Raw genomic sequence first — 24139 nt, forward strand, 5'->3', positions numbered from 1 at the left:
ATTTTATAACTTTTAATAGTTAAAGAACTCAATCAAATGATCGTTTTATAAATTTTAATAGGCATAAAACTAAGCAAAACAATTCCCTTCAGCCTGGGACCATTTGTATACTTCACCCTTTAAGATTTCCATTCAAGAATACCCTAGGAAAGGTGTACATCTTTATAACCATGAGCCTGCAGTATCATTGCCGTGCCATTCTATTTTAAGTTCTGAAAGTTTTCGTCTGTTGGCATAGACCTGGTTTTTTTTTTACATGCATGAACCCTTGCCTGTTGGTGAAAAACAACTTAACTTGGCAAGTGTAAACCTTTTTTCCCACTATAAACTTGCGTGTAAATACCATTGACAGCTCTACTATTATTATCATTATCAATATTATATTTCCAATGCATGGGTCCTGGTCTGATGTGATTTGATCCGACCTAGTTAATGGAAGAAACGAGATAATATTAATGTCAGATTCAGACCATGAGAAGTTATCATTATTTACCAGTAAGAAAAAAATTATTTATTCAAAACCCAACACCACTAGTCGACCGACCACACCACTGACACAAGAATTCCACCATTGATGTCATAGTCAAAAATGGATTGCCCTGCTTACCAAGCAGTTTACTCCATACAATGGATCTGGCTAAGAAGCAAACAGAGAGTAGCATTACTTGAGATTCATGTTTTTCATCCTTTAATTGAAAAGACATTAGAGATGGCTGTATTAACTTAATTACATCCACAGCTTGAAAAAGACCAAAGGTGGGTTGAAACATCTTTGTACAAGGTGTAGGTAGGTAGCAAAAGCATGAAGCTTCAGATTCGGGTGTACATATTTATGCAACATAAAGACAATACCATACCGCTACCAACTCCACAACATATCCAGAATCGGATCAAAGCATTCATGCCGACTATATCGGATTACGATTATCGTGGCAAACTCATGCTACTAATAAGTTCCAACTTTAGTAAGTTCATGTTCTAACCAGCAGGAATGTCACTATTGCAACTCCAGATTCCTTCACCAAAAACCTGAAACAAGTATAAACAAACAAGTTTACTATGTAGATAGATTTTAGACATCATATTCAAAACAAGGTTACAGTACTTTAATACCATTACAGTGAGGTTAATCAATTCTTAGCACTAGATGCTGATGGGCATTGCACTTCTTTTGCGTCAACGCCTTCTGCAGGAACTGGTTGATCGTTCACCTTTAAACTCAACGACCGTGGCTTCATCTTCTGGACCTCCTCTCTAGTGTAGATACCAATCTTGCGAACCATGGCACAAAACTCCCTAATGAACAAGCAATAATCAGATGATGTATATACCACAAAACGTGCGAGTGAATAAATTGGAAAGATGATGCAAGAAATACTTACTGCCAGGGATCATCGCCTACAAGCATCATATCACCCTCATTGTCGGTATAAACAACTAGCCAATTCTTTTGAAGGGCCATTAATTCACCTCCAAACTCAAATAATTGATCCAATTCAGCGATCAATTCATCGTAGCTGTTGAACTTAGTAAGGTCTACAGACCTACCCAGAGAATTTCCCTGCATGAGAACCTGAAAATAGAAAATACTTGAGCAAGTCCACAGCAGATATCATAACAGCAAGCTTAAACAATCATAAACGAAGAGAACGAACCTTAGTACAACTCCTAGTTGAACTGGATGGTTTGATTTGAACCTCCATTGTATGGGGTTGACCCAGCGGAAATACTTTCTCCTGCTCATTAAAAGCAGTACGACTCTCCGCTGCCAACTGCGAGGTCTTCGACTTTATAGACTTCTGATCAGATTCGAATGAATGAACTTGGTGCAATCCAGCTTGCACATTACTAACTGGCTTATTGAAGGCATTAACGTGAGAGACTGCTGGATCTGATGCACTAGAATTACTTATGAGAGGGATACCGAAGAGCTTGCAATTTCCTTCTCTAGACTTCGCACTAGGTTCTCGAACAAATGATGTTTTGGGCATCAAATCTCTTGCATGGACTGAATTCTCATAATAAGATGAGGTTGGGTGAGGAGGCATCAACCGATTACCATGTGAGTGCTCAATCCTACGACCTTCAAGTACAGGGTAATCACCAAAACCACTAAATCTACCACTTCCTTGTGATTGATAAGGCACACCAGAATCTTGCAAAGGTGGGTTTACACTAGTGTCAGCTAACTTGAGTGAGAGACCCGATTGCGCGAGGGACAAAGAGCCAAGCTTTGCTTCTTGATTTAGTAAATGTTTTCCCATTGAATTACCAGGCATTGAAGATTGATCAACCAAGGGGAGGCGATATCCACGATATGAATCAACATTTGACCCAAAACCTGAGAGCAGATCTGTGTATGTTGGTTCACCCCTCCCAGAGGACATCCAATTCTCTGACACAAATTTTCTTTCACCAGGGACATCATTCTTCTCATCATTTGCTGAAGGTGGCCACATCACCGACATTTCAGCAGTGTCAGACTTGTTACTCTCAGCAAATGTTCCTCTCAAGGTCGAGAATTCTTGACCTTGCAAGACCCTTGAAAATGCACTGGCTTGTAAAGGGTCTGCATTAACCTTGGATGAACCTAAAAGTGAATTTGGTCAGTAGATCTTTCCCAAAAAAGTTACATGAAATACAAACCCATTGCATGAAACATGACTTATAAAACTACCTTCCCTAGTAAGCACAGAAGAATCAGGGGATGATGATACAGCCACAGACCGCGGCCTTTTTGGCCTCTGCATTGGAAGGGGATTCAGGACAGGCGGAGTTGAAGGTTGTTCAATTTTCCATGGCGAAACTCTCTCGGGACGAGGTATGGCAGATGTCTCATCCCACCGCACCTACAAGAGTGATTAAAACATAGTTAAATAATACCCATAACTTGAGAAATACTACAATTTCTTCCATTATTCTTAAAAATATCAAACAATTGTCAAATTAAATAAGTATACCTTGAGGCATCGCCATTTGGAATCCTGCCATCCTTTTGGATCAGAATCTTCAATTCCAACTATCGTTCCAGTAAACCTGCAATACAAAAATTTGAAGAGCATAATCTCAGCTAGTCATATCATGTTGGAAAAACTCATACCCATGAACTTAATGAACAACGGCTTCAATGTAGCAAGGAAGAAACGTGCCATACCTCTGCTCGGGAGATTCTTCACCTTCAAATCTCATTTTGAACCTCATCCCTATTGAGTAATTGTTCTTTACAGACTCCATGTACTTATCAAACGGAACAATAAATTCGGCTGGACTTGTCCTATAAGAGAAAATAGACAAGCTTAAACAGAATTGCCACAGTTGAAGTTTTATCACCCGGTAATCAATTTTGAGATATTAAACATGTCACACAACAAAAAATTACACAGCTTGTCAAAATGGTAGCTTGATCAACGAACCTAGGTTTGTAATACACAGTGAATATGGTTCTTGTTGTGTAGGCGTGCCATGCTGTAGCAAGAACACCGAGACGCATGCTGTGACTTGATATTACTGACGTAGGAACATTGCACTGCTGCCTCAATGCTCGTCGTACACCGACACGTAGTTCTCCATTCTCACCCCTATGAAATACATGTCATTTTCACGAGAAAAGAATTCAATGGTAAAACATCATATTTCATGGCACATTTGAGGAACCAAACCTTAAAAATATAAATGCATCCCGAGAAACAAGCTTCTTGGAGCTAACAAAAACACTCCAACCACTTTGAAGCAAGTGTCTCCGTGGCTGACCTGGTATTTTCGCAGAAGAACCAAATTGTAAACAAAGGGGGTTTTACACTCAAGATTCAACCGGTAAACAGAACATAACCGGGTAATAAAAAGTCAAATGTCACAATTTGAATTTATCTCCCTCGATTGCAATGACCGTTATTTACAATGCAGGAAACCAATTAGGCTTAAAGAATTACCCCTGAAGATATGACGGAATCGCCACTCGTTTCCATGCAAATCCTTAGTAACCAACTCCTGTGTTGGAGGTTGCAGTGACATGTCCTGTCAAAGAACAAGTCCAAAAGAATCACAAACCAAATTATCAAAATAACATAGTGGAAAAACAACAGAAGCTAGAAATCTTCAGCAGATAGAAACAAACCAATGGTGGGAGACATTCATCGGCATGCCGTCTGAACACCGAAAACCCGCCATGGGTGCTAGTATCGGAAGCCGTTAGGGTCTTGCAAAAGGAATGCACTTGGAACCGAGGGGGTTCAGGAATGGGAGACTCCTTCTCCACCATGTTCTCATCTTGCTATAAACATCACATATAGCAAAGAAAGAAAGAACAAATTTAGAAACTCAACTCTTCTTCAACTTATAATCTAAAGCAAGAAAGACCAAAACTTACATTCGGTTCCGGAAGTAAAGTCACTTGCGCAAAAACCTCATCCGTATCTGATTCAGCCTAACAACAAAGAGTTGTTTTATCTCATCATTAAAACAAAAACCAGAAGAAGAAAACAAATCACAATAAAAGAGGCGCAAGGTACCTTTAACTGCACGTTAATCACACGACAAAGGATCTTTGATGGAAGATTATACCGTGGCATCTGTTGGTCCGATGCCTGATTAGTAGACGCCTCAACCTGTTCTATGTGACCTTGAGGGAAGTAGAACACGCGCTCCCCTTCGTGGGGAACCGTCACCAGAGGTCCAGCACATGCATGCCAGAGCTCCGTATACAACGCCGTTTCCGGATCTATGTTCCAACATAGAAACCAAATCAATATTAAACCGGCAAAGACCAGAAGAGAGAGAGAGAGAGAGAGAACTCGAGAACAAAAACAATGAAGTAAAGGAAACCGGAACCGGAAATTAAAAGGAAGAAAGGGATTATACCCCTGACGGCGGCTGAACGAGCGGAGTGACCGTTCTGCCCTTCCACGGCGTTCCTAGCATCATTTTGCTCAGTATAACCCGAAGAAAAACTATCTCTTCCGTTAACACAATTACCTTTTATCAATACCTCCGAAGTAGTCATTTTTTTAAAAATCTTCAGCTCAGATCTCTCATTTGCTACACTCTCAAACTCCTCAAACGAAAACTGAAAACCCAACCCAAGTTTCCAAACAATCTACCAGCAAACGCCGTCGTTAAAACACTCTCTTCCGCTGCAACTTTGATGAAACCTGACGAAATTAAATTACCACCGGCCTATATTTGCCCCAGTTCATCAAACAATCTTATCGATTTTAGCACCAATAAATGAAAATCCACCTTTTTACTATCTATAGTCGCTTTCAATCTTCCACTTCTGCAAAACAAAACCTCAGCCTCTCTATCTGCTTCTCCTCCACCTTCAATGCAGCAGCAGATGAAAAATAAGAAACCAAAGAAAAGGAAAAATAAAAAGTCTCTCTCTCTCTCTCTCTCTCTCTCTCTCTTGTCTGTGTCTGTCTGCGTCGAATGAGGGGTCGAGAGACTTAACCACGGGTGAGTCGAAACTGTGGAAGGGAAAGGACAATAATTTAAACCAGGGTCAATTTTTAACCCAACTGAAAATCGTGAACCGGCATTAACCGGTCCGGCTTCCTCTTACGGTACCAGATACTCCCGGTGGACTTATTGAGGTAGGGAATGGGTATCGGGGGGACCAGATACGAGAGGCAGGCAGATTGAAATTATAAATTTATAATAATTTAACTTTTAATTAAATGATAAAAAATAAAGAAAAAGAAAATTCCATGGGTTAGTTAAATAAAGGCGGCTGGCCCCTTTGGTTTACCCGTGGCTTTTCCTTCGAGTCGGGGATTGGAGGACAGGGGATTGGGGTGTAACGGCGTTTGTCCAGACGTTAAAGTTATGTTTTTACGGGGGAGGATTGGGGTTTGTCGTGCCATTAACTGGCAGGTTTGGTAGCTAGCTTATCTAGGGCTTGGGCTTTCATTTAGGGTAGGCTGTGCGTAGTTAGCACCCTCCCGGTGCAACTTAGCAACTTATACATCTATTATACGTATATATTTATCACATCTCAAATCAATTCGAAAACTTTTTTGAATGCTCTAATTTTATCTCAAATCATATTTATTTTAATAAAATCGTTAAGTTAATTTATATTTTTATATGTTTGAAAAAAATAAAATTTATGATAAACTATGGTTGTAACTAATTATATTTTTTATTAAATTAAGGTGATTACAGAGTATTATATGTTCTAAATACATTTAGGAGGCGTTTGGATGGGGGAATGTGAGATTTCCCCGGGAATGGAATCCATATTCCCCCGTTTGGTTTGGCCGGGAATGTCATTCCCAGTAATGTTTTATTATCAATAGTAGATTTTTTGGGGTATATTACCGGGAATGTCATTACCTCCATTCCCTTAGGTATTGTAATATTACTAGCATTTTGGACTAAAATGCCCTTAAATTTTTATTTTTTTTCAAAAATATCATTCTTCTGTCATTGAATAATAAAAATTCTACGAAGGTTAAATTACAAATTTATCCTTAAATTATTTTAGATTTACAAAAAAAGTATATAATTAAAATTTTATATGAAGTTCAGGGATTAAAATAAAATTTTACCCTTTCATTAAACTTTTTTTATATTTTTAATTTTGTAAAAAAAATTATATAAATATTTTGAATTTAATTTTTTAAAGAAAATATATAAATATTTTTCAACTTGTAATATTATACAAATATATAATAAGGATAATTTGGTCAAATATACATTCCAATAATATTTTATTCCTTTATCCAAACACGGTAATCTTACATTCATGCTAAACCAACCAAATACAAAATATAACATTCCCAATAATCATATTCTCTGGTAATCTTTTAATCCCACTGATAATCTTACATTCCGTGAACCAAACGCACCCTTAATCATTTGACGATTAACGCTTAATCACCCTGCTACAGTTACTGGTGCTCGAACCCTTGACTCTTAAGAATAACAATGATTCCTTTAATTATTGATGTAAGTTGGTTCGTGCTATAACTATTTATATATTTGGACAAAACTGGGGAGAAATTATAATATACAAATGTTTGGGAAGTAATTTAAAAAGAGTGTAATAGTTTATGGATAAAATTAGAAGATCTAAAAGTTTAATGATTAATTTAAAATAAGAATCGCAATTTTATAATTAAATTAAAATATTTAAAATTTTAAGAACTAACTTAAAATAAAAATTATAATTTGAATATATATATGATATAATTAACTCGTATCTTTTATCAACTCTTAGTATATGCGTATATAAATGGATAACATTTTAAATATGAATTGTTTTTTATAAAGTAAATATTTTATGGAGTAAAATGTTTTAAAACAAATAATATAATTTAAAGTGATAATTTAATTAAATATTATGACTATTTTTATTTTAATATGAAATGCTTGAAAGCAAAATAACTTAAAAAAATTAATTAAGAGCTAAAATAATTATATAATGAAATATTAAAGATATTTGCAGTTGAGTTATTTATAATTAAGATTATAGATTTAGATCTTGATATCATAAATATAATAAATTATTTTGAAAGTAAATTAAAACATGAATATTATAATAAATTATGAAAATAAATTAAATCAGGTAAATTTCAAATGAAATATATATATATATCTATAAAATTCATAATATTAAAACATGACTTTTATTTTTTTTATTGAGTATTCATTTTAATATTTATTTTTAAATTTATATTTTATTAAAATGACCATTCTCGAAGCTGCCACAACAAGTTTATATGATCTGAAACACTGATATAATATAATAACATGTCATTTTTTAATTAATTTTAATATAAATTAATTTTTATTAAAATGTTATCATCTAATAAGATGATGTATGCAATTACATTTAATTAATAAATTGATCTATAAAATTGTCAACTATATATTTAAAATGATGTTTGTAATTATACTTTATATTCAGATTTATATTAAATTAAAGGTTTAAATATAAAAAAGGAAATAAAATCAATCAACAATTGAATAATAAACGAAAGAGTTTGATGGATTTAAACGTCTTGGAATTATTTAGGCGTAATAACAAAACTAACCCTCAATATTTTTATAAATTATTATTTTGTTTTCTATCTTATTTTTAACTGTTTTAGCCTTAAATATTTTGTTTTATAATGAAATGTCTCGTGATTATATGAAAATTATTAGTTAAGTAGCTTGAATATTTCAGACGAACATAACAAGTCCATATATGTTGTCACTTCAACAAAAAATATTTTTAGAGTAAACTATAATTAAAATTAATTACATATACACTTATAAAAATATATTTAAAAATAATTAATTTTTTATATAATATGACATCACGAGTGGACTTTCTATATTAATAATAAACGTTAAATTTTAGTTAATTAACGATTTTTATCTACTAGTATGATATTTTAATATAAAATATTTAAAATTTTATATAAATAATTCGATAAAGTAATTATTTATACAAATGATGCGAATAATTTTATTATTAAACCCATTGTTTAATACATGTCGAAGCATTACTTCAATGACCCTTTGAGGTCTAAGGAATTATTGTTATTTTTTGAGGTCTTAGGTTCGAGAACAACGTCTGCAAAAGAGTTTGAGTGTTCATTTTTAAACGATTGGTAGCTTTAAATATATACTACTTTATATTCCCATAAATTAATAAAAAATAATAATTGAATAAACGAACTTATAAACAAACCGATAAACGAGCTTTTAAATAGCCTAATAAATGAGCTAGTTTGCTACATAAACAAATTGAACATACATTTATTCGAGTTCGTTTGGTTATCAAATGAACCTAAACTTTTTGTTCTTACTATTTTATTTAACTTAATAAGAAAAAATAAATAAACATTACATAAACATCTTACGAATAATTTATCAAACGCTCTATTCATTTGTACACCGCAAAATAATTTTACTTAAAAGAAATTATAAAACTAAACATTATTATTTTTCTCATATCATCAATCAATTTATAAAAAATTAATTTAAATAAAATTTTGTTATAAAAATATTTTCATTTCAATTTATTTCCCTAACAATATCAAATAAAAAACTCTAAATATCCAAAATAATAATAATAAATATACTTTTTGTATATATAGAAAAATAAAGGATGACAATGGACTATTCGAATCAGAGAAAAGTGGAGCCCACGATATTGTTTCCTGTTAAGTTTACAGTAATCAGATAATGGGGCCCACTTTACCTCTGCGCCCTGTGCTTAACATCTTTTGGACAGTCCCTAAAATCTCCGGTCTTGACCCCTAACCCATAGATCAAACTCCACCCTTTGAAATCTAACCTAATCCCTAATTTCATCACTGATTTAATCCATTTTTCAAAAAAAAATAGTATTAATTTACGCATTTAAACAAAAGAAATTTACAATTTCATCCCTTATTAAAAAAAAACCAATCTTCATGATCGTAAAATATCTTGTGTTGCCGTTATCACTCACCACGTCAAGGAGTAGGACCAGCAACGGTTACGGACTCGAAACGGGATTGCATTCGGGTTTTGGATTTGTCACCTATCTTTTCAAGGTGGTTGCGGATCTGAAATGAGAATTGTATGCGGTCTTAACATATGGATGTCGTACTCTAATTTTGTCCGAATAATATTTGTGATACATTGATATGATTTAAAATAATTTTTAAAATTTTGTATAATACAGTTTAGAAAGAAAAAAAACATTTTGAATGATATTATAATATATGGTATATAATAATATTAAAATATATATTTTTAAAACCTTTTCTGAAAATAATATAGTTTAGAAAGAAAAAAACATTTTGAATGATATTATAATATATACACAACCTTTTTGAAAATGAAATAATTTTAAAAAATATTTTGAAGAAAACAATTTCAATAATATATATAACAATAATAAATAGTATACATTTGGTATTTTTATAAAATAAAAATATTTTATTAAAATTATTCGATTATTATAATATTTTAATCATATTTTAAAATATTTAGTGACGACTCTCAATATTTCTTAAGATTTCATTTAATAAAAAACACTTTAAAACCCCATCGTTGTTCTTGGGCATTTGGCCGGTTGAGACAATGGAGGAGTAGAGCAATGGTCATCCGCCGCGTGGTGAAAGTGTCAGCATCTGGGGACACGTGGCGTCACAGTTAAATGCCAGAAAAATGGCTTTGGACGATTCCTTAACTCGGGTAGAATTGGTTACGTCTTATCACGCAGGTTGCGCGACTTTTTGTTAAGTGGAGGATCGGATTTGTTTATTGTTACGAGCTGCTTAGGTCACTAAAGCCTTTCGTTCACGTTTTTGTTAATTACTTTAATTAAAGTTAATATTTTTTATATTAAAAAGATATTTAATACGGTCGTATTTATTTTATTTAAAAATGTATAAAACAATGGGAAAAGATAAAAGATATGAAAATTGTAATGGGAGTGGGGGACAGAGAGACAGACAGAAAAGGGGAGACTAATCCTTTGATTAATGGTCAATTAAAGAGTTAATGATGGAATCGGGGGTGGCACATCCACATTGGGCTTAGGATAACACTTTAATTAAAGAATGAAAATTAAAGCCTTTAGGGGGTGAGTTGGGCACCCCTTATCTGATAATCACTTTAATTAAAGCATTGGGAAATTCTACATCACTTGGAGATGGACCCCTTAGCTAGGGTATGAGGAGCCACTACTCCTTTGTCTTAAACTAAACTAAAATAAACTAAACATTAAGTACAAACACAAAGATTATAATATAAACTTAATAATCATAGTTAAAATGAATTATTATAATATACTTTTAATTTGATAATTATTTTTTTATTTTATCGTAATTAGATCTGGATAAGATTTAAGCATTTTAAAATTTCAGGTAAAGTCCCTTCAACTACGAAAAGTTATGAAATCGTCTTCTGACTATATAATGTTGTTTTGTTAAGTCCCTCGACTATAAAAAAATGTTATAAAATTTTCATATGATTGTTTATTATATTTTAAACTCCTCATTTTTGGTTAAAAATAGGCGGTTGTTTAAGCTAAACGTTAACATGATGATTGATATATGATAGTTGTTTGAGATTTTAAGATCAGATTTAATCATATCATAGTCAATAGGTTAATGTTTTTGTTATAATATCGTCCACTTTTTAACTTAAAATGACGAGTTTGAAACATAACGAATAGTCGAACGATCATTTTGTAACTTTTAATAGTCGAGTTACTCAACAAAATAACAGTCTATAGTCATAAGACCATTTCATACTTTTTAATAATTGAGAAACTTAATAAATCAATACCCTATAGTCGATAAACTATTTGTGTATTTTACCCTAAAATTTATAAATATTGATTTTAAATTCCGTTAATAATGGTAAAAATGTACATATTATTAAAAAAAAATTCACAATAAATCAATGCCTGCATGGACTTGGAGTTGGTCAATATAAGTATCCGTAATTTTGCATTCCAAATTGTGAAGTCGTTTTCAAGGAGCGAGTCGAAACGACAAAGCCCCGTTTGCAAGGACTTATCAACGATAGCGTAAAACGACATGGACTTGGACTCGAGAGATGCTTGGTATACTCTGACCCGGAGTTAGTATACACATGAAGATGCTATTTTATCAGCATAAGCCGTGTCCCTTCTGTTCTATATTTATTGTTATTATTATTATTATTATTATTATTATCATTATTCCTTTTTTTTTCTACTTATGGGCGAAAATTGCCAAATATCAAACATAAAACCAAAACATTATTAATAAATAACAGCAGATGCCAGAGGAGTATATTTTCACTTATTTTCAATTCATGTGGAACCGATGTCCACTCGATTCAAAATAATGTAGTTATCATAGCACAAATCAAACGACCTCAATAATTCAAAATTACTGTTATTTCTTTTTTTAACAATGGTAATTAAATTTCATTAATAAAATTGAAAGAACCAAAATTACAACTCATATAAAAAGAAAATTTGTGACATTAATAACCAAAAACGCATACATAAAATTAAAATATTTAGCTCAAAAATACGAAGAGAATGAAATATTCCAAATATCAAAATAATTCAGTAACCTTCATAAAACTCGTTGTCTTTGTCGAACGAGGCATTTTACAATGTGATAAAGGAGTGGTGAACGAACTAAACAATTTGACAGACTGCTTCGCTACACAGTTCTGATTATATCGGCAAACATCCATTTACAAAATAGGGGATCTGACATTACGTGATCACCGACAAGAGCAAAGAAAATGCGAGCCACGAGAGCAGAGAAAAAACGCGACACGAGAGCATAGATTCTTATTTAAACGTGAAAAAACTCAAGAAAAAACAAATACATAATATGAAAAAGAACAAGAGAAATAAAAATCATTGGCAGTCGGCAGCCAATATTAAGATTAGTGTCGCCATCAACTAAACAAAAAACAAAAGAAGAAAAGAAGACGTCACAAGAATATTGAGAGAGAAAATTAGGTTAAAAAATAAAGACTCTAATAACTATAATTTATCATTATTTCTTAAGATCTTAAGTTCGAGCATTAAGAATGTCGAAAATATGAGCGTTCAATGTTAAATGATTAAAAATATTTTTTTTGAATAAATACGGCATTATAATTTTTCGAGATTAATAAAAAAAAAACAGTCATAATTGGCCATTGGCAATAACATTTCTTTGATTAATCAAACATATCTTCTTTGCTTTCCTCCATGATTAAGTACTCGCTTGCTTCCTTGTTGATGACGAAATCAATCTCTTTATTGGGAAGTTATTTTGATTAGTTTAATTAATTACCATTATTAACGTTAGATGAGCGATTGAATTTCTTTTGGTTCAAGTCATCCTTTCAAAAAAAATAAAATAAAATAGAGGGGTCATCTCCAAGGAGACAAAATCTTTTGGAACCTTATCAATGGAAGCACCCTTTGGAGATAATGTTGGCCATGTTTTGGATAAAATCAGTTCTACAATTTAGGAAACCATTGCTTGGAATTTCAACAACAAACTATTCATTATTATTATTATTAATTATTATTATTATTATTATTATTATTATTATTATAGGTTAAGTTTTGTTTATATAGTTTAAAATGTAAAAATAATATATTTTTTTAGATAATTAGATTTAGGGTCAAAATCCACAAAATGATCCATCGACTATAGGGTACTGATTCATTAGGTTCCTTGATTATTCAAAGTTAGAAAATCATCATATTACTATAAAGTGTTACTTTGTTGAGTTCATTTACTATTAAAGGTAACAAAATGGTAACTCGACTATTTATTATGTTCCAAACTCATAATTTTTCGTTAAAAATTTGACAGTATTCGTGTTTTGTTTAGTTGGCAGTCGACCGCCCTGTGATTATTATTTTTCTTGTTCTTTTTCATGTTATGTATTTGTTTTTTTTTTCTTGATTTTTTTTCAATTTTAAATAAAAATCTCTATCACTGTGACAAACTTTTCTTTGTTCTTGTGTCACGCTTTTTATCCGCTCTTGTGGCACGTTCTTTATGGTTTTCGGTAAGTTTTTCGCATACTACTGCGGTCATGTTGGTGCTTCCATAAACATCCTCACGCCATTTATTTTCTGATTGGCTTGTCGGTGGTCAAATATTATCAGATCCCTTTTTTTTGTAAAGGTCATTTGTCGATATAATCATAATTGTATAGCGAAGCAATCTACCAAATCGTTTGGTTCGCTCACCACTCTTTTATCACATTGTAAAGTGTCTCGTTAGATAGAGAAAATGAGTTTTATGAAGGTTATTGTGTTGTTTTGATGTTTAGAATGTTTCTGTCTCTTCGTATATTTAAGTTTAATATTTTTATTTTATGTATGAGTTTTTGGTGACTGTTATTTCCAATTTTCTCTTATGATGCGTTGTAATTTTGTTTCTTTCATTTTTATTAAAAAAATCAATTGCCTTTGTAAAAAAATGACAGTATTCTACGTTTATCGTTAACTTACTTAATGTGATTTGATAAAATATGATCCTAGAATCTCAAACGACTATCACATCTCAATTATCACGTTAACGTCCAATTTAGAAACTACCATTTTTTTAACGAAAAGATATGATTTTAGAACATAATGAATAGTCGTGTGACTATTTTGTAACTTCTAATAGTCAAGAGACTTAATAAAGCAACATTCTATAATCGAATGATCATTTTGTAGCTTTTAATAATTAATGGACGTGATAAAGTAGTACGTTGTAGTCAATGACCATTTATGTACTTTATCCTTAAATTTAATAATTAATATTAAAGATGATTTGTTGTCATAAAATTATCTTAATTTATTATTAATAATCTCAAAATTTTATTTTTATTCATTTAATGATTAAAAAAATGTGTAAAATTTAAAAGTTCTTACACATCAATAGATATTTTATCTCAGATATTTTATCTCTTTATTATTATTAAAAAAAACCCGTTAACAATTGATTGTTATAGTAGGTTGGGTTATAAAAATCTTTAAATAAATTTAAAATTTTATATTATATTTATTATGAATAAAGAAAATCAAATTAAAAATTAATTTATAACATTAATTTGAATTAATTAATTAATTAATCGAATGTTAATGATTCTGAAAAATAAACAATACTCGTTTGATAGATATATAATGGGTCGGTCAATACAGGGCTCCATCCCTGAGCACGAGTTGAACGGTTCAGCGTTTGTGGATTTGTTACTTTGTTTGTTTGCTGTGTTTCTATGAATAGTTTCTCACTTGTTTCCAAGAAAGTTGATCCAACACGACACTAAAAGCTCGTATTGAATGTGAAGCCCCCTTTTCCCAATTCCCATCACGTTGGAAGGCATGCGTGGTGAGCCAACAGTTTCCTCCATAATCACACGATGGCTGCTCCCTCGAAATTTTAAAATACAAATTTTTAATATAATATCTATTAATAACACAAATTTAAAATTAAATAATATTTTCGATTATAAGTCGAATGATTATTTTCGGTAACATTCCGATTATAAACCTTAAACCTCCTACATTATAATTTTAAGTACATTATTTGTTTAATGTACTCCAAACTTTTTCAAGACGTGTGAAGTATAGGGACCGTAATTTTAACACGAATTTGACGGGTTTCGATCCGATCAAATTTGATACAATCATATTAAAAAAAAAGAATTATCGTTCAAGTTAGGTCGGGTTGGATTTTTTAAGAGGTGAGGTCAAGTCGGGTTAGAGTGGAGGGTGAAAAAATTCCGACTCAACTCGACCAGATGATAATAATGTAATTTATTTTAAAAAGTTATTGTTTTAAATTAAATCTTTAATTTATATTATTTGTCAGATTGGGTCAGGTCGGATTTATATTCTAAAAAAATAAAATCAAGCCGAAATCAAGTGAATGATATATATTTTCGAGTCAGGTTAGTTCTCAAGTTGACCAAAAACCAAACCTTAACCCGACCAATTGTCCCTGAGTCCCACTCTTTATTTGCTTATTATTGAAAAATATATGAATTATTAGTATAATATCTTGTATAATTTGTAGCATTAATGGGCCAAGAAGAGTTGGGTTATTGAGTAATTTGACCCACTACCTTTATAAAAAAAACCTAGACCATGGAGCATGAAAGTTTCACTCATGTTTGTTATCATTAAAAGCAACACATAATGTTTGGCGGAGAATATCGGACCCCCCCCCCCCCCACACACACATACACACAAGATATTTCCTTTCGAACCAAAAAAGAAAAAGGAAAAGAAATCATAGTCATGGTATAATTGGAACCATGTGACCAAATTGGACCACACCCTCATAACGTATAACTTGCTCGCTATGGCTCAATTGGTGACACTTTTCTCCCTATCAAACTAAATGGATGTCCCTTGTTCCCATATGTAATGGGGTAAGGAGAGGTAAGATAGTAGACTGTCCTCAACACCAGGTTGAGAGCAGCTTCCGTAGAAGACCTCCGAATTATGAAATGCCCTCCGTGGGACTCGATCCCACGACCTCAAGATTAAGAACCTTGTGCTCTACCAACTGAGCTAGATAGTCTCCCTATCAAACTACACATTCCTAAATTATTTAGCTTAGCTTCTGCCCTACCCTTTTTTTCCTTTGATAAAGGAAAGGAAAAAGGAAAATAGTGGAGTGTCTTTATTATTATCGGATAAATTATACGTTTAGCACATAAATTATCATTTTTGATCTTTTTAGTATTTAAAATTTTTATTTTTTTTAAAATCATACCTTAATTTTAGTTTTTGTTTCATTTTATTACATCTGTTCAAAATTTAATGTTAAGTTTTTTTTAGAAAACTAAAAGTTTAGGTGCTAAAACGAGCCAAAATTAATATTTTAGGTACTAAATGCGTTAAGTTTTTAACAATGGGTGCTAAAATGAAAAAAAAAACTAAACGTTAGATATGTTTTTAAAAAATAAAAATTTATATACTAGAATATGTCAAAACTAATAGTTTAAGTATTTAATGTGTAATTTATTATTATTATCATTATTATTATTATTATTATTATTATTATTATTATTATTATTATTATTATTATTATTATTATTATTATTATTATTGGGGTTAAAGAGAGGGGAGATTGAGATCTTATTTGGTGTAAATAATTGTTCGAAGATTATAACTATTTGTTTAATTAAAAAATGATGTTAGTTACGACTTACGAGTTTATGGATCCATCCTTAATTTTAAGATGCATTCAAACATGGATTTCATCCTCGATATCCACTCATGATTTAAAATTTAAGAGTAAAATATATAAATGGTCCTCCGAATATAGATTATTACTTTATTAAGTCATTTGACTATTAAAAGTTATACAATGGTCACTCGACTATTCATTATGTTTCAAAATCGTCCTTTTCCATTAAAATAATGTTAGTCGTTTGAGCTGAACGTTAACATGATGATTGGCATATAATAGTTGTTTGTGATTCTGATATCATATTTTATATATCACAGTCAGTATGTTGACGTTCAACTTATAATATCATCAATTTTTTAATGAAAAATAACGAGTTTAGAATATATGAGTAGTCATGTGACCATTCTGTAACTTTTAACAGTCAAACGACTTAGCAAAGTAACACTCTGTAGTCAAAGAACTATTTCATAATTTTTTACAGTCGAAAGACTTAATAAAATAATACCTTATAATCATAAGATTATTTTTGTACTTTACCCAAAAATAATGAAAAAGAACAAATGAATAGTTTTTTTTTATCATAGCAAATGAATAGTTTGAAGTCATACGATGATGTCAAAACCACGTAGTGTTTGCATATACTCAGGGACGGGCACAGAATCGAATATGATGGGTTTCAACTTGATTTGAATTGATTGAGTCGGATTTTTTTAAAATTTATTGGATTCAGGTTTAGGATGAAAAATACTTGACCTGACTGAAAAAATTAAAAATTTATCTTATGTATTTAGGGATAGTTGCAATAATATCCCTTTATATATTATTTTATTTCAATTAAATTCCTATTTTTATTGAATAATTTTTTAATAAAGATATTATTTTGGGTGAAGTTGGGTTCGAATTTTATCTCAAAAAATTAAATCTAAGTCGGGCCGGATGGAAGGGGTATATTTTTAGGTTGGGTTCGGGTCAGATGAAGGATTTAAAAATTTTGAGTCGAATCGGGTAGACAGAAAATCCAACCGGACATATACAAACTTAACTAAAAGAAGGAAGAATTGTGGGCTTTGTGAGACCCATGGGTATTTAAATTATACGAGTCAAAAAACATGGGCTTTAGTGAAACATGTTTTCCCGGTTTTTTTGGCCCTAAGACATGAAAATAATTATTTAGTCTAATAGGTCACGTTCACTCTTTTATTTTTGCAAGTCAAATGTTACCGTATACGTGGAACTCGACGTCTCGACGTGATGAGTTTTAATAAAATATTTTTTTTATTAAATTTATCACATTAAAATGAAAAGTCCAAATAAAAATTATTTTTTATTAGGCTAAATAATTAGCCTGCAAACCGAAACGGGCATGTTTTCCTCCATTCAGCTTGGATTCACATGAACTTCCATAAAAGTTGTTCTTTGTTTAGATTATTTCCTAAACAATATTGAGCTTAAAAAGGAAGTTTTCTTTTGGATGCTTTGGCAACAAATTCCAGTCCAGTTTTTAAGAAAGGAAAAATATTCTAGGCTTGATGATAACATAATTAATCATCATTTAAAATATTTTTTTAATTTCCTCCAAAGTTGATTACTAAGAATAAAAAAAAATTAAATTCCATGTATTCTATATTATTATTGCATTAAATTATATATATATATATATATTGTTTGAAAGAATAAATTATCTTATTGATCAATAAACTGTAATTATTTTTTATTTTAGTTATCAATTTATTTGATAAAAATAAATCATTAATGTTTTTTCTACTCTGATCCTCGGTTGTTAAAAATTAATGACACTATTGATATAAAATTAATATTTAAATTTATTTATAATTAAAATTAATTATATTTTAGCTATAACTAACAGAAAGAAAGAAAGAAAGAAAGAAAAAACGCGTTTCTGTTGGTGAATTGGGAAAAAGAAAAAAGGAAGACTAATTGCCTGTTTCCTAATATTGTCTGAGAACTTGAGAGCTCAGTACAAAATATTTTACTTTTTAGTCTGCATAATTATTATTTTCCAATTTTTTTAAAAGGCAAATAATTCATCTTGCTCTTTATAATTTCACTTTTGATTGTGGTTCATGCATTGGCATCGTTTATCGGGTTGAAGAACAGAATCAGTAAAGTATTTAGTTAGTGATGGGGAATTGCTGCTCGGACGTCGGCGGCGGGACGATGGCTGTTGGTGGCACCGCCCCTTCCACTTCCTCCACCAATCAGAACGACGCTTCGGACTGGTACTTCAAGTCTCGTGGCATACAAGGCCTCTTCTCTCAGATCGAGGTCTTTTCTTTTTTCCAGTTACTTCAGCGGATAATGAATAGAATGCCTAAAACTTGCTTAGAATGAACGATTTGGATTTACTTTGTAACTGGGTGGTTGGCTAATTGTTTCATGGAGTGGGGATTTTTAGGTATTTAGTATTTAAAATTGGTGTCCTTGATTTCTATCAGTGCTTGAATGGATGATCTGGTTTCTGATTCATGTTCTCTAAACTTTAAGAATTTTGTTAATTTTATTTACAAACTCTCTTCTGTTGCATTGACAATTCTGTGCAAAATCGATGTTGTGCAGTTATCGTTTTCTGCTACAAATTTGCGAGACCGGGATGTCTTCTCCAAGGTATGCATGTGTATGAATATACTGCTAAACTGACCCTAGAGCTACAAGCAACTATTTAGTTAAGAAATTTAGTGTCTTAATTCTGCTGTACTATACTTGAGTTTGTTGTTGAAATCAAAATTATGGTGAAAAAAGCTCTAAGCTTAAGGGGCAACACAATGTAGTATTGGTTGATAGCTGGAATTAGAATTTCTGGAGGATCTTTTCTGGTGCACGGTGACTTAATGATGCCTTTGTGTAAGTGGAATTATGAAACGAGGTTTGAGGAGTAGGAAATGGAGAATGGAAGGTGAGAAGTCATATTGTACGGACCATGGGGAAAAGTATTTGCTGTTAAGAGTAGTAGTGTGACAGAAAATTATGTATCATACTATGTTTCAAGGATGAAATATGCTAGGAACTCGTCAAATACTTTAAATACTTAAAGAACTCCCATATCCAAACTGACCAAGCAAAGGCTTAGTTGGCCTGATACAATATTTTCAGTTGCCATTTTTGTATCAACTAATAATATTTACGTACTTTACTTTCATGATTTATTCTTTGGTCATGAGAATTGTATTTTTGTTGCAGAAAACTTAGCTTGATATCTCATAAGTTTTGTTTGCTTTAGAGTGATCCTATGGTGGTGGTTTATATTCAAGAAAGAAATGGAGCTTTTACAGAAGTATTTCGTACCGAAGTAGTGCTCAATTCATTGAATCCTACTTGGATCACAAAGTATACAATTACTTATCAATTTGAGATTGTCCAAATCTTGCTGTAAGATCTAGTCTTTGAACTATTGTTTTGGGTTCAGCAAAATAATGATTTTTTCGCTGTAATTTAACTTTTTTTGATTTTCCATTATCTCAGGTTTCGTGTCTTTGATGTTGACACTCAATTTCATAATGTTGCAGTAAAGGTATCTTTGATTAATGCTACCTTTTCTTGTCCCTCCCTCACATTTTGCTGCCCTTTTTAAAGAGTTCAGTTTAGAAACTGATGAACTCTATGGGAATATGTATACTGTATATATGGTATTTTTCTTTGTTCTAGTTGTTTAGGATTTGTTTTGTTTTCTCTGAAGTAGTTTAATACCATACTTATTTTACATTTCTGTTATTTGGAAATATGATTTGACATTGTTAACAATTATAACAATTTCTCCTCATAATATTACCTTCATAACAGAGCATACAAGCATGAAATTTGTTGCTGATGCTTTCACTTCACAGATGCTTAAGCTGGAGGAGCAGCAATATATTGGTGAGGCAAGTTGTGCATTGTCAGAGGTATACACGAGTATCTTTTTAGTTTTGTTTCCTTATCTAGAGCCTCTCCCTGTTAACCTGGGTATTTGAATTGAAAGATCTTATAAAATGGAACGCCTTACTTTTGAAAATACTTGGATTTAAAATAAAATCTAGGGTTCTTCACTTGCTGTTTCACTTAGTTAAATTAATATTCCAATATAGTATTCATCAAATAATCATTTCTGTCTTACAGATTGTAAGCAAACGAAACAGGTCATTAACCTTGGATCTTGTACAAAGGGAGGAATCTGTCCCATCAATCCATTCCCAACACCGTGGAAAGCTTACTGTGCATGCTGAGGAATGCTTTAGCTCAAAGACTACAGCAGAGATGACATTAAAATGTTTAAATTTGGAATCTAAGGATCTTTTCTCAAAATGTGTATGCATTGCTGATTTCAATTTTTCTTGCTGTCATATTTTATTAGGAATGTTAGTTGTGATTTGGTTCACTTCTGGACTTCTCCTGCAGGATCCCTTTTTGGTAATATCAAAAGTCGTTGAGAGTGGGATTTCTATTCCTGTATGTAAAACTGAAGTCTTAAAGAATGACCTCAACCCAACATGGAAGCCTGTGTTTTTAAATATTCAACAAATCGGAAGCAAGGTATAGCAAGTTTTATTCATACTTTTACCAAGATCTTCTGTTCTTGAATTCGTTACATAGCATTGCAAGGCTGATCTTGTCCAGTCTTGCCTTACCGGAAAACAACCATTTTTCCTTTACATCTTAACATGTGATGATGTTTTCATCATTGACGTTGAGCATTTCTATAAGTGACCCTTTACAGTTTTTGTTACTTGATTATTTCCTGCATTTTCATTTTTTAAAATGAATTTACAGGATAGTCCATTAGTGATTGAGTGCTTTGACTTCAACAGCAATGGCAAGCACGAACTGATCGGGTAATTGTTGATCTTACTTTCTTATGTTGCTTTTCCTTTAGACACTTGATAATGTAGCTTCGTTTTTTGGTTTTACCAGAAAAGTGCAGAAGTCACTAGCAGATTTGGAAAAGCTCCATTCTGGAAGAGAAGAAATTTTTTTTTTGCCAAATCTGGTTGGGCATGATAACCAGAACAAGGTTTAAATAATTGAACTGAATTTAATTGCGTATTGAACTTTGTATTCAACTTTTTTTTTCTAATTTGCTAACTGTCGTGTAGGTTTTAAAAAGCAAGCTTTTTGTGGAAAAATATTCTGAGATAATCCAATATACATTCCTGGATTACCTAGCTGGAGGTTTTGAGCTGAACTTTATGGTGGCTGTTGATTTCACTGGTACTTTCCTGTTTACTCGCACAATTGATCTTAGGCCCACTAAAATTATGCCAATTGCAATCCTTTATGTAAACTGTTACTGATGACTCTTCTTCTGTCTTTTCTTATTAACTTGACAATGAAACATGTCGCATCTATAACAAAGTTAATCAAGGGACCGATATGAACATAAAAGCTGAACTACAGTGAACTTTTTGGGAGAAAACAGTTTAGTTAGTTAAACGAACAGTTTGTAAGAACCAGTTCTGCTATTATGCCTCCTGATTTCTCTCCCGTTTCTATTTCCTCCCTAGTTTAACAAAAAATTTAGGATGAAGCAGCTAAAATACGCTGTAAGTATTAGGTCTTTGGTTTGGATGCTGCTACAGTTCTGCATCTTAAGACCTTAGGATTTACCCATATAAATATGAAACTGTTGAAGTCATACGGATGAATGTGGAAAGCATCATGCTGCATGTGCAGTTCTGTAGAAGTACCATAACACATTCCTATTATCATTATTTTTTTTTAATGTTAATTCTGGTCTATCAGCTTCAAATGGAAATCCCCGTCTCCCTGATTCCTTGCATTATATTGATCCATCAGGACGGCCGAATGCATACCAGAAAGTAAGAAATGAATCATAGTTTCCTTTTCTTTCTTTTGTTCATTTACCCAAGAAAATCTTATGCATCTTTTAAACCAGGCAATCTATGAGGTTGGAGAGGTATTGCAGTTTTATGATGCAGACAAGCGCTTTCCCGCTTGGGGATTCGGAGCACGTCCCATTGATGGTCCAGTTTCTCATTGTTTCAACTTGAATGGAAGCAGTAACTACTGTGAGGTAAGCAGCTGCGAGCAGCAATCTAATTTCTGTATCTTATATTCTTTTATCCCGTATTCCCTTCCTCAATATTGACCAAATATCATTATCTCCAGGTTGAAGGAATCCGAGGAATTATGATGGCCTATACCAGTGCCCTTTTTAATGTCTCTCTTGCAGGACCGACGCTGTTTGGGCATGTGATTAATCGAGCTGCAATGATTGCCAGTCAATCCCTGGCTAATGATGCTAAAAAATACTTTGTTTTGTTAATAATCACGGTAAGTTATAAAAAAGAAGATGAAGAAAGGGATGGCTTTTCCTAGCAGCCGACCAAAGTTCTATAAACAGTTGTGCATTCATGTATAAATATTAATGTAGCAGAAATTAATTTTTGTTTTCCTTTCTCGTAACGATAGGGTTTTCTATTATTGAATAAAAAAGGCTGTTAACTTTGCGGCCGCTTCTGGTCTTTGTTAATGTTGCTCTAGGATGGAGTAGTAACTGATCTCCAAGAAACCAAAGATGCCCTCGTAAAAGCGTCGGATCTCCCATTGTCGATTCTCATCGTTGGTGTTGGAGGAGCCGACTTCAAAGAAATGGAGGTACTTATTACTTAACATCCCAATTTAGTGTTTACATCCATTCGAGCGAAGAATGATCTCTTCGCAAGTTTAATCGGTTTATTAAGTATGGAGTCTTATTGTTTACAGATTTTAGATGCAGACAAAGGGGAGAGACTGGAAAGCTCAACCGGACGGGTTGCCTCCCGTGACATTGTTCAATTCGTTCCGTTTAGGGATGTACAGAGTAAGTCATCCACAACACACTCCGATGCTTCCGAAATGTTCCGAAGTCGGGAATATAACAATCATTTTTCACTTGCAGACGAAGGGACTTCTGTTGTTCAATCACTTCTGGCGGAATTACCAGCTCAATTTTTAACCTACATGCGAAGCAGAGAGATTAAACCAAACAGTTAGGTTTCAATCAATGTTGTGCATATCAAAGTTATTTTTACTTTTTTCGATAAACCGTACGACAGTCCTTGCCTGGCTTCACACTCCAAATCAGCTCACTGAGTGAGGTATAAATCTAAGATTTTTGTCACTATTTCATCATCATCTCCATTTTTTCTTATGGTCGATACTCTGCTCGTTTTTTTAAGATGATAGTTTTTCTTTTATATATATATATATATATATAAAAGACATCTTAATATTATGATTTAATTATAAAATAAGTGCTTAAACTATACCTATTTTCACGAATAGGTGCCTAAAGTATTTTTCGGTTAATTCATGTGTCTAACATTACAAATGTTATCATTTTAAGTGCTCAGATCGTCAACGGTATTACTTTCTTATGTTAAGTGACACGTGTCATAATCTGATAATTTTAAAATTTTTGTATAAATTAAAAAAAATATGTCTTTTAAAAATATGACGTAGAATTTTCAAAATAAATCTAAAACTTAAATTTTTTTTATATCAACCCCCAAAACCTTTGT

General features: G+C 32.1%; 2 protein-coding genes and 1 long non-coding RNA gene across 5 annotated transcripts; 2 read left to right on the forward strand and 1 right to left on the reverse strand.

The window, feature by feature from the left end:
- The first annotated feature begins 943 nt into the window (after positions 1-943).
- Positions 944-17755, forward strand: LOC120132756. Its single transcript, XR_005517031.1, has 3 exons — positions 944-1038; positions 1103-1339; positions 17746-17755. It is a non-coding gene; the product is annotated as an uncharacterized LOC120132756 (long non-coding RNA).
- On the reverse strand, positions 949-5531 carry LOC120132750 (auxin response factor 2-like). The gene is made up of 14 exons (XM_039149446.1): positions 4858-5531; positions 4509-4717; positions 4367-4423; positions 4115-4270; positions 3930-4014; positions 3660-3750; positions 3414-3578; positions 3155-3274; positions 2961-3036; positions 2678-2849; positions 1656-2590; positions 1383-1573; positions 1108-1296; positions 949-1032 (listed from the first exon to the last, which is right to left on the reverse strand). Exons 1-13 carry the CDS (start codon positions 4997-4999, stop codon positions 1131-1133), a joined length of 2565 nt encoding a protein of 854 aa, XP_039005377.1. The 5' UTR covers positions 5000-5531; the 3' UTR covers positions 949-1032; positions 1108-1130.
- Positions 17756-18509: 754 nt separating the features above from the next.
- On the forward strand, positions 18510-23697 carry LOC120132557 (protein BONZAI 1-like). Of its 3 annotated transcripts, XM_039149300.1 has the most exons (17): positions 18510-18616; positions 18728-18911; positions 19203-19250; positions 19864-20012; positions 20106-20154; positions 20468-20524; positions 20739-20927; positions 21018-21152; positions 21390-21451; positions 21531-21630; positions 21713-21827; positions 22359-22435; positions 22513-22650; positions 22746-22910; positions 23121-23234; positions 23343-23439; positions 23518-23693. In XM_039149300.1, the coding sequence occupies exons 2-17, from the start codon at positions 18768-18770 to the stop codon at positions 23610-23612; spliced, it is 1734 nt and encodes a 577-aa protein (XP_039005231.1). In that variant the 5' UTR covers positions 18510-18616; positions 18728-18767; the 3' UTR covers positions 23613-23693. The 3 variants fall into 3 exon arrangements, with proteins under 3 accessions (XP_039005231.1, XP_039005229.1, XP_039005230.1); XM_039149298.1 differs by having other exon boundaries at positions 20739-21152; positions 23518-23697; XM_039149299.1 differs by having other exon boundaries at positions 23343-23694.
- Positions 23698-24139: the final 442 nt, after the last annotated feature.

The sequence above is a fragment of the Hibiscus syriacus genome, unplaced genomic scaffold (assembly GCF_006381635.1).
Source record: "Hibiscus syriacus cultivar Baekdansim isolate YM2019G1 unplaced genomic scaffold, ASM638163v2 tig00110569_pilon, whole genome shotgun sequence".
In the NCBI taxonomy this organism is placed as follows: Eukaryota; Viridiplantae; Streptophyta; class Magnoliopsida; order Malvales; family Malvaceae; genus Hibiscus; species Hibiscus syriacus.

What these genes read in the sequence shown, in the direction of transcription:
- LOC120132750 (XM_039149446.1), bottom strand. Translation starts at nt 4,999, where the DNA reads ATGACTACTTCGGAGGTATTGATAAAAGGTAATTGTGTTAACGGAAGA. An exon ending in GAAGAATCTCCCGAGCAGAG is followed by an intron (nt 3,037 to 3,154) that starts GTATGGCACGTT and finishes TTTGTATTGCAG; the next exon opens with GTTTACTGGAACGATAGTTG. An exon ending in CAACTAGGAGTTGTACTAAG is followed by an intron (nt 1,574 to 1,655) that starts GTTCGTTCTCTT and finishes TTCTATTTTCAG; the next exon opens with GTTCTCATGCAGGGAAATTC.
- LOC120132557 (XM_039149298.1), top strand. Translation starts at nt 18,768, where the DNA reads ATGGGGAATTGCTGCTCGGACGTCGGCGGCGGGACGATGGCTGTTGGT. An exon ending in GGCATGATAACCAGAACAAG is followed by an intron (nt 21,631 to 21,712) that starts GTTTAAATAATT and finishes ACTGTCGTGTAG; the next exon opens with GTTTTAAAAAGCAAGCTTTT. An exon ending in GGTGGCTGTTGATTTCACTG is followed by an intron (nt 21,828 to 22,358) that starts GTACTTTCCTGT and finishes CTGGTCTATCAG; the next exon opens with CTTCAAATGGAAATCCCCGT.